An 11,140-nucleotide genomic window follows, 5' to 3' on the forward strand; every position below is an offset into this window, starting at 1 on the left:
AAATGAAAAGATATTTTCTAATCATGCATGAAGTACCACATGGTCTACCTTCAAGTTGAGTGGCCATATTCCAATCTCCCATGAGAAGGGTCCGGGGTAAGAAATCTTGTCCTCCAAGATCCCCATAATGCAACTCTCTCAATAGTAATATTTGGAGCATTAAAAAACATCAATTCTTTCTCCATATAACTTTTCCTTACCTTTCATTGTAGGTTGGAGGCTTTTCTTACCCTCTTCCTTGTGCCCAACAGTAACTGAGGTCAAGGGTTTCTTTCTAGGTTGTGCTTGTTGCTTAGTTTGAGCCCCCTTTTGCACATGCTTCTCAATCCTAAATACATCTCCATAGGTTCCTTGACCTCCACCAACATGCAACATGGTAGGGGCATTCTTTGAGGGGGATTTTGAAATAGGCTTTTGAGGGCCCTTTGTGGGCAAGGAAAGGACTTTGAGTATCTAAGTGGTTTTCAAAACTAATAATGCATTGTCTATTTTAAGTTGCGGCTAGAAACATTCAATTTTTGGTACAACCAACTTGTAGGTGTGGTAGCTACTAAAATTGAGATCTAGAAGGCATATATTTTGAGTGATAGGTGTTCTATATTTTGAATAGTGTTTAACAACATGTTGATACCAACTTACTTGTGGTAGCTATCAACTTACTAGCACTAGTTTTCACAAATAATGCGATATTTATTTTGAGTTATAGCTAGTCACATGCAATTTTTGGAAGCAACCAACTTGTCAATAGAGGTACCAATCAAACTAGGTACTAAAAGGTACAAGTTTTGGGTGATATCCCTATTTGAAGTAGTGTCTACCTAGTAGCACAAAGTTGGTAGTTACCAAATTATAGTCCCAGTTTTCATGCATAATAAAATAGACAATCGAGTCTAGCTTGTATACACATTTAATAGAACATGGATGACTACTAGACTTTCGCATCAACATGTATAAAAAGAATTTTACATGTCAAAGGGAATGCTATTATAAATGGCTTTATATACATATGAGCGATTAAAAATGCTAGATTTCAAGTTGTTCAAGTATACAACCACTACAAAACATGATAGTCACTTGCACCTTAGAGCTTTACCATTACTCAATGAATAGCAAGACAAACAAGTGTGTGCATCAAGTGCAACTTTATAATCTCATCTTCTATTCACTTCATCTACCTTGATCTTCCAAAAAACACTCCTCACACTATTTAAGCCTTTGATATATATGTAGCTTTAGCCTCTATAGACATGGTCTTTCACTCCTCACACTGTTCAAGCCTTTGATATTTATATAGCTTTAGCCTCTATAGACATGGTCTTTCTAAAAAATGAAACAATATCATCAACACATTGCATTTTTATCCCATTAGTCTTTAGTTTCTCATGAGTGGGATGTTGTTCAGGATAGCCCTTGCCCTGTCACGTTTGCCTTCTCCATGACTTGAACCTAAAAAGTGATAGCACTTTTTAATGCTCATAAATGATCCATATTGAGCAAAAAAGTAAAAAGGTCTCCTTGCTTTGAATTGTGAAGCCTTCCCATTTGAGCACACCCAATGTTCCTAGAGTGTTATGCCAAGCTCTTTCAACCAATGTTCCTTGAGTGCTATGCCAAGCATAAAACATGTTGAATAAAAAGGATCGTATATAGAAGTGATGGTTTTGTCATCATCTATATAGAAGTGATGGTTTTTTCAAAACCACAGCAACAATTTTGCACATAAGTAATGTGAACCAAAATTATAAATTGATCATTATGAATACATGGTTTGGATCTCATTTTTCTCTTTCAATGTGTAGTTGTAAGCAAAATCCACTATACATTTCACTCATCCTCCAGAAAATAAAATACAAACTCTTTGAATTGCTTTACTTGCCATCTGCAAACAAAATTATGTTGTATATTACTTAACTTATTCTTAAATAAATTAAGAATTCTGTGCACTTCATATGCTTGATTGAAAGAACTTTCCTCTTCTTATTTTTCCATTGGTGGGCTATCCAACTTTGATATCCCCAAACATATGTACTATAATAAATTTCTTAGGAAATGATTCCTCCTTTGGGACTTAAGGCCTTTTTGTAGTCCCACAAGAAGAGCATTCTCCCATTAGATACTTTAGTTCATGGCAAGAGGCATCATTAGGCTTTACGCATACAACCGATTCCCTAAAAAAGTTATTGTTGAAAATTTTATACACATGCATTGTGACTATCATTTGGTCCAAAAGTATCAACATTTGTTGTAACACACTTGCCTCGTGCACACGAAAAGAGCCTTCTTATGTAGTAGTATGTGTATCTATCCTCAAACTTGTAGACAAAATAAGGCTTCAGCTTCTCAAAGGCTCTTTGATGAATCTTCACATTTGGATGACTCTCTTTCAAAGAAAGAAAGAATACTACTTGTATTCAACATGATTTTAAACAAGCTAGGTAGGATGTGGTAGCCAACTAGGCTAGAACTTACAAGACAGTTACCTATCACACTCACAAGCCAACTACTAGCTTGGTTGCTAAAGTACTAGCTTGATAGTTATGAGCTTGTATAGCTAGCAGCTTGATAGATGCTAGTGGGTGCCATTATGGTACCATACACATAGGTAACACTATGTTACTATTAAGAGTCAAGCTTTGCCTCATAGTTTTTGGCTTCAATATGTTTTATGTGTAGCCTATATTCTTAACAAGTGTCCCATTGAGGCATTGTAATATATCACCATATAAAGATTAAAAAGCCATATGTTGCTCACTTGCATATTTTGTTTGCGTGGCTTAATCCTTTGGTACCATTGCAACAATACAAGAAAATTGGATGATAAGGTTGTGAAGCATGATGTTAGCATCTAAGCTAGTAACAACTAAGTTACTATCATCCAAATGGGTAGAAAATAAGCTAGCAATTACCATGGTAGTAGAGTCCAAGCTGGTGGAAACTAAGCTAGTAGCATCCAAGTGACGCAAGTAGCAACCATCTTTGTGACAACCATATTGGGAGTTCCCCAACCATACAGGTGGCTACATATATGTTATCATTCAAGTAGTTAAATAGATGCTACCATAGTCATAGGTTCCATGTATAAGTTACCATTCTTTGACTATTGATTGCATACAAGCAATTAGATGCACACATACTATCCCACAATTAATGTTAGCAACACAAACTAGACAAAAACCTTATGCTATAAATAGCACGAACTTGGGGTTGATCAAGAAGATGCATGGGGTGCATAAAGCTAGTCACACTAACTTCGGGTTGCTCAAAGAGATGCATAGGGTGTATTGGAAATTGTCCCCCAAAAGTTTTGATAGTACTAACATATATAGCATTATAGCATTAATAATTGACATGATAATTTCCCTGTTTATAAATAATTATGTGGAGCTTCCATGTTTCTTAATGATATTGGGATTGTCTTTTAAAATTGTTAGTAAGAATGTGAATATCTAATATGAAAATTAGGAAAAGAATGAACTCTCTTTTGATCCCTTAAAAATATTATAGTTTATAGGTGAGCCTTTTGTATTGTCCAATAGGAAGGCAGGATGTTGACATTCATGGAGGCTAAATCTTATCTCTCTAAATATTGGTTTTTAATTTTAAAAAGAGGGAGTTGGAGATTTGAAAAAGGGGTAATGAATAGTGTACAAATTTTGACTATCTCTATCCTCATACTCACCCCCTCCCCATGTTTTTTGACCATTTTTAAAAATTTTCAAAATCTCCCACAAACATAGTTTGAATTGAAAATTGAGCATCTAATTCTTTTCTCTCTTCTCTAGTCTAGTCAATTTTTGTGGCTATTGAGTCTCTATAGTGAGAGTAATCATGGTTTTGATCCTTTCACTTACCTTTGCAATTTCTTCTTTATGTAGTTGTAGATTTGGACAAAACCTAGGTGTCTATCTCTCTCTATATTTTCTCTTTCTTTTGTTCTAACTCTTTCTAATGTCATCTTATAGAGATCTTTTTGGGTAATAGGCATATGTGCTCATCTCTCTCTCTCTCTCTCTCTCTCTCTCTCTCTCTCTCTCTCTCTCTATATATATATATATATATATATATATATATATATATATATATATATATATATATATATATATATATATATATATATATATATATATATATATATGGTTTCTCTTTTCTATTGTTTAGTCTTTAGAGCTTGATATGGATTCTAACTCTTACTATTGTCTTCTTATAGAGATCTTTTTCAGCAAGAGATATAGGTGCTTATCTCTATCTCTATGGTTTTTCTTTTCTACAGTTTAGGGTTTAGAGCTTGATATTGGTTATAACTCTTGCTCTTATTCTCTTGCAGAGATCATATTGGGAAAAAGGCATAGTTGCTCATCTCTCTCTTTCTCTCTTTGCAGTTTTTCTTTCCTATTTAGGATTTAGAGCATGATGTTGTTTCTAACTCTTGTTGTCTTCTTGTAGAGATAATTTTGGGTAAGATTGCATAAGTGCTCCTATGCATGTGTGTTCTCTTTTCTATATTTTTTTTCAACAGAGATTCATGTGGATTTTAACTCTTGCTATTGTCTTCTTATGTAGAGATTAAGTTGTGCAAGATTGCATATGTGCTTCTCTCTCTCTCTGTCTTGTTGGGGATAAAGGCGCCTCTGCCTAGCTGCCCGTGTATTACTACACTAACAGTACCCGCCACTACACACTGCAAGTGGCGGGTGCCCGTCACCATCACTTTATTATTTATTCTTTTAGTGACAGTTTGAATAAAGGAATATCTGGTCACACATTGTGATGGAGTTCCCATTTGGTCTCTCTCTCTTTCTTGCTCTTGCTCTCCACCATAGCTCTTTCAAGCAAGCTTTGATCCTTCTCTCCTTTCAACTTGTATCAGATCATGGTTGCTCGAGCATTCTGACTTGGTTCGTGACTCCTTTAGCTTCCTATTGATTACCTACACTCATTGGGTCTCCTTCCTGGCAGCCATAGCCAACTCTCCCAAGCTTCCGTCACTCCTCGGCTTCCTGAGCACCTACTCGGCCCCTTTGGGCACCCTCAAGGCATTCCAACAAAGGTATTCATTCATTTGCTTTAGGATTTCATGCTGGTTACAGGTCTACAGGTCTGAGAAGAGAAAGGGGGCAATACCATTGAAGCTCCGGTGCTCCATATCTTGACATAGGCTTTACTGGGGCACCTCGGGCTTGTTGTGTGCCTTCTTTGGCATCCACTTGAGCTTCCTACCACTCTGCTTAGGTTAAAAAAACGTGAGCAGCAACTCCAAGTAGATTTGCACCATTGAAGCTTCGATGCTGTATATCTTAACATAGGGTTTGTTGGGGCACCTCAGGCTTGTTGTGTACCTTCTTTGGAACCTACTTGAGCTTCCTACCACTCTGCCCACCTCAATAAAACGTGAGCAGCAATCCCAGGTAGATTTGTGTCATTTTTCCATGTGCATTACAGCACATGATCAATTGTTTAATCTCCTTCAACTCATTCCAGTCATTGGCAGCCTCATTTGGGCACTATACTCTTGGTTTATGCTTGGCATTTGATCCCGAGCCTTGGCATTGAGCATTAATGAGATTTACTTCAGGTTTGGGACTGTTATACATAGTTTACAGACAGCCCACAACAGTGCTACATTAGCATTTTATATTTGGACCACTTTGGCATTGACATTGGTTGCCTGGTTGGCGAATACACCCCGAATGCTAAGGGAATGTATGCTTACGATATAAGATGATTTGGGGCTGAATTTGCTTAGTCATTGATTGTTTTATACAGCCCACAGGTAGCCCAAAAGCCCTTTGTCATTACACTTTATGCTCATGCTACATAGTCATTTGATGCCCTATTATGCTTGGTTGGTGCCTATACACATGGGAAAGTATGCCTATGGTTTGTTGTCTATGGTTTTGAGCTTGGATTAAGCCACTAATTGCTCAGTTTTGAAAGTTTATTTGCTACTGGAATATTCAAGGTTGAAGCTCTTTTGCTTATGTTTGGATATACTATTGCATTCGGGCTATGTCTTGGATACATACATTGATATAGTGACTCTCAAGGATCAACATAGAGCTTGGATATGCTCTTAAATCATTGGTTGAGAGCCCACTTCGCATAGCATTTGGATCTTTATCTCTTATGTACTTATGGCATGTATTGTGCTTATGTCTGACCGGTCTTGACATGCTTGGCCTATGCTACTACTATATGCTCGTTACATTGTTTGGAGTTGGATGCTACTGAGCCTTGCTTTGGCTTGACATTTGATTACCTAGAGATTACTTTGACTATTTCTCGGCTTGCCAGAGTTACAGTTTGGATGTACTTGATGTTTATGGATGCTATGTACGAATGCTACATGGTCTATATGCTCATGAGGTCTTATTGATGCTTAATCTTGGATCTTCTAGCACTAGTGATGTCATATGCCCTTGTTGAGCTTTTTTGCTTGATATTTATAACTTTTGTGCCAGTGAAAATATCTTGATATGCTTAACAAACATTGAGTAGGCGATTTATGCTACTTGAGCATTCAAATACTTGAGACTGGGATCTTCACTTGGATGTTGCATGGTCGATATGCCATGGTCCACACAGATATACTTGGGCTGATTTGGACTTTGCACTCCTTAATCATACACCTCTTTGTGTCAAGTTTTGTCATTGTTGTGTACACTTTACCCTATGACATAAGGGATCGTGTGCCAGCTTACTGATGGATTCATTTGACATGCTTGGGTGTTTGCTCGATGTCTGTATGACTATCAAATGTTGATTTATGTATGCTTGATGCTCATTATGCTTTGACAATCAATGGTTGACTTGGTAGATTCATTTTGCCTACGGTTTGCTCTCATTATACTTGACTGTAATTTATTACAACAGGCAATTATGCATGGATTGACGTGGAATTTTCATATTGAATCATCCTGATTTTATGTACTTTTGATAATACTTAGTAGGCAACATCATTAATTATCAATTCGTGGTCATTTTGCCTTGGTTTTGGTGGTATTTTGGTTGTTTACAACAGAAAATAGCAAGCAATTTTAAACTATATGCACCGTTTTGGACTGCAGTATGATATTTTCTTCCATTGATAGTGCTATCTTCAACATTACTAAGCTTGATGGTACGAATTATGCATATTGGAAGAGCCAAGTTTGACAGGTATTGGTGCATAAATCTCAGATCAAGCCACTGAGGATGCATGGTGAGCAACTTGAAACTATGACTGATGATGAATGGGATGAGCTTGATGAGTTATACAAGTCCACCCTCATCTTGTTTCTCACTAAACAGATGCATTACAGTGTGGTTGAGGAAGCACAGAGTGCTTAGTAGCTTTGGGATAAGATTAAGAATCTTCGTGACAATAAAAATCCATCAAGTTAGATGTATTGGCTGGAGCAACTTATGGACCTGCACACGAAGGAGAATATGACAATGTCTGCTCATTTGAGTCAGTTCCATGCTATTCTCAAGAACTTGACTTCGCAAGGCATTACCTTCAATGATGAGGTTACTCCGTTGTTTCTTCTTGGGACTCTGAGTTATGGGATGTATTGCGCACTGCCTTATGTGCTCCTGCTACTATTCTGAACTTGCCTGATGCAAAGAGTGCTCTTTTGCAGAAAGAGATCAACTGTAAAAACTTGGATGCCTCTCGTGTGTCGCATGCTGACTGTTAGAGGCAGAGATGGTAATGGAAAGAATGACCATGGGAATGGCCGTGGTAGAGACTCGCATAAGTCTAGGTCTAAGTCGCGTGGTAAATCACGCACCAAGTCTCATGGGAGAAATGCTAATGTGGCATGTCATCATTGCGACAAAAAAGGCCATATATGCCCACAGTGTCATGAGTTGCACAATGAAAAGTGCAAAGAGAAGAGAAAAGAGAAAGTACATGAAAAGTTCTCTGATCACAACATTATGCCTACAAAATCCAATGTGAAAATCGAGGAGATAAATATCATGCAGACTGATGACTCCGATGGAGAGTACATACTTGCAACTAGTTCTTGTGATGCTACGTTGTTGACCGAGGTTCACTCTATGTATGTGTAGTGCTAGCTTTTGGATTCTAGTGCTTCATTTCACATTACACCATGTTATGAATGGTTTTACTCCTACCGCACTATCTCTGGTTCAGTTCGCTTGGGTGATGATAGGTCACTTGCTCTTGTTGGCATTGAGGATGTACTACATTCTCAAACACATCCACATCACCATAACTATCTACTAAGAAAATCAACGTATACGCAAACGATGGAGAAATAACAAAAGGGTAAATTTGCTCTGTAAGCTTTACTAATTAGGGATAGGACAAACACAAGGGCACCTTTAGGATCCTACAACCACTGAGGTCTGGGTCTTGATGTTACATATTCAAGTTTCTTATGAGCCATGCTAAAGAAAAATTAGATTATCATACATTGAACAACAATGTTCTTACTATGTTTTGATGTAGGACCATAGAAGAAGTTCAATATCTGTACATTAATCTTTAAGGGTCTAAAGTATTTTATAGGCACAAACACACAATGCAAAAACCTTAGATAGCTATTTAAATAGAACTATCCCATGCAATCTTTTTTGGTTATCCAACTTTATTAACAATCAAATAAGCCTTACATTTTTTTCTCTGACCTGCACAAGCCCTTTTCAATTAAGGTGATTTTCTTTTTCTTCTATAAGATGGTCTCTCTATTAGAAGAACTATGGCAGTCACTAGAGATGCATATGCTGAGGTTGGAATCTTTCGCACAAAATTTCCAACACGTGGTATGCCTTCTGTCAACTGTTTTGCGAGAACTGCCAAAGCAGGAGCTATAACTGCAAAAATAAGCAGACTCCTACCAACTTTTCCCACTATTTTGGATGTCAATGTTTCAATAAACTGTGCAAACTCCTCCTTGTCCAGTGATTTATCAGCATTTTGGTCATATTTCTGCATTTGGCACAATTAAGGAGGACAATCAGTCAAATGAAATCCTTCACCTATCCACATGCTGACAGTACAATCCAATAATTAAGCTATATTAAAAAGCTACTGCTGAAATGGATAAGGAAACCATAAAGAAGAAATGGAATTGTCTAATTGAAAGGGGGACATTCTTCCTCATTCCACATGGGGCATTTGACTGAATGTTTCAAAGATCATGATGTTTATCAGCTATGTTCTGAGACATCCCTGGTCATCATCAAAGGTCCATCAATAACGAATGCAGCCGGTTCAAACATCAAAAGCCCATCAAAACAAATGCATAATGAAATGAAATGATTATCCTTGAGATTGAGTGTTTCTTTACAAGGATAGAACACCAGTTCAGGCATCCCAAATGATCAGATGTGCCACAAGACACAACCATGGTGAAAAATCAGCCCTCTCAAAGCAATGAGTTAGTTCTTGGAACATGATCGGGAAAGGAAATTACAAAATCGAATTCATTCAACCCATATGCAGACATGTAGGCACAAATATTATCTTCTAAATAACTTCTTAACCAACCTCGAAGAGCTTTCTTATCTCTTCCTCAGAAGGGGGGTCTTGGTGCGGTCCTGGAAACTGCTTGTTTATGTCACTGTCAGCATAAGCTTCTGAGATGAGAACCAAAAGTGAGGCACACGAGCCCTTGAAAATCTTGCCAAAAACTTGAAAGATTATATGGCTATGTTACCACATGATTAAGAGCTGGCATATGCAATTCATTAAGAGCTGGCATATGTAATGTAGGGGGCAAATCCCTGATGTGATTTATGTTACTCACTTGTAAACCAGAAGAACAGCAGTGTAAACTTTCGAAAAGTCGACTGGGCCAGTTCGATTCTGGTCCAAGTACCTGTCGAAAACAGCTTCGGAAATCAACCTGATGGTAGGCACTTTTTGGATCCCTTTCCCTGCAGTGCCAGAGACATCACAATCCACCAGATAAGATATCAATTGTAAATCAGATGAACCAAAACCCTCTGTAGGTATCAAACACACAGAAACAATTAAGTCTCGTTCAACTCTTAAGAGTGGCACAGAATTGTATGATCACATGGGCCAACTTGTGTAAGATTGGCGCAGAATTGTATCATCACATGGCCAACTTGTGCTGTAAAACCCCATTCATATAACAACAGGTATGTACCAATAGAATTGACACAGACTTATACCATCGCATTGAAGGACTTGTGCTGTAATCCTCACTCATAAGAACAACACAGGTGTCTACAAATTGGCACAAAATTAATACACAATCGAATGCACCATCTTGTGTAATTGTAATCCTTATCCATGATTCTGCCATCTACATGCACCCATAAGGTAAACTGCTTTTCTGACATTCTTTGCATAAGCTGTCCAAAAGATTGATTTGATTCTCTGAAAACAAAAGAACCAAGAAAGATTGATCTGCTTTTCTTTGTTTTTGCGATGTTGGGTAAGTTACCGTGAACAATGCCCATATCGACAGGTGCAGAAAGAGATTGCGACGATCCCAAGAGCTGCAATTCTGATGCTGCGGCATGGCTGGGGGGGGAGGAGAGATGAAGGGCGCCATGGGCGATGTTGGCTTGTGATGGTGAAGAAAGTGGGGGATCGAGTGATACCCACTTCAGGAGTCCTTCTCTCTTTGATGACGGACATATACAGATAGATTGAATGTGCTTCTGCGCGCGCGCACGCAAGGTTTTAGACGATTTCCGACTATAATGAAAACTGTGACAAATCACAATCTCACTAGTGTTCCACGTCCCGCGAAATGAATGGAGCTGCACGCACGCTCATAACATAGCTATCACCTCTTGTCACTCAACCACATTCGTGTCAATCAATAAGCCTAACATGCAATGACACCAAACGTTATTTTGCACACTTCTCTCAGATTCTTTCTTACTCCAACATGCTTGCACTTATGGATATGATTAACATGCAAAGGCACAAAAGACTATCTTTGGCATTCCCACAGTGCAATGTAAAGTAGATGGCTCAAATATCCAAGCAAGAAAGAGCAAACTTTATTTCATCAACAATTGCCTATCGAATTGCACCCAAACGTAACAATTATTAGAAGAGGCTATCGTAGATGATGGATTAAAGATTAGAATTAGATTGAATAAGTCATGCAAAAAGGTAGTTTAAGTTAAACTATGTAGGAAGTTTTAGAAT

General features: G+C 37.9%; 1 protein-coding gene across 1 annotated transcript; it reads right to left on the reverse strand.

Moving 5' to 3' along the window:
* Nucleotides 1–8,504: 8,504 nt before the first annotated feature.
* On the reverse strand, nucleotides 8,505–10,701 carry LOC148031591 (uncharacterized). Its single transcript, XM_087685774.1, has 4 exons — nucleotides 10,422–10,701; nucleotides 9,756–9,885; nucleotides 9,497–9,569; nucleotides 8,505–8,935 (listed from the first exon to the last, which is right to left on the reverse strand). The coding sequence occupies exons 1-4, from the start codon at nucleotides 10,435–10,437 to the stop codon at nucleotides 8,654–8,656; spliced, it is 501 nt and encodes a 166-aa protein (XP_087541900.1). The 5' UTR covers nucleotides 10,438–10,701; the 3' UTR covers nucleotides 8,505–8,653.
* Nucleotides 10,702–11,140: the final 439 nt, after the last annotated feature.

The sequence above is a fragment of the Lygodium microphyllum genome, chromosome 9, assembly GCF_053477565.2.
Source record: "Lygodium microphyllum isolate KBCC chromosome 9, Lygodium_microphyllum_v1.1.10, whole genome shotgun sequence".
Classification (NCBI taxonomy): domain Eukaryota; kingdom Viridiplantae; phylum Streptophyta; class Polypodiopsida; order Schizaeales; family Lygodiaceae; genus Lygodium; species Lygodium microphyllum.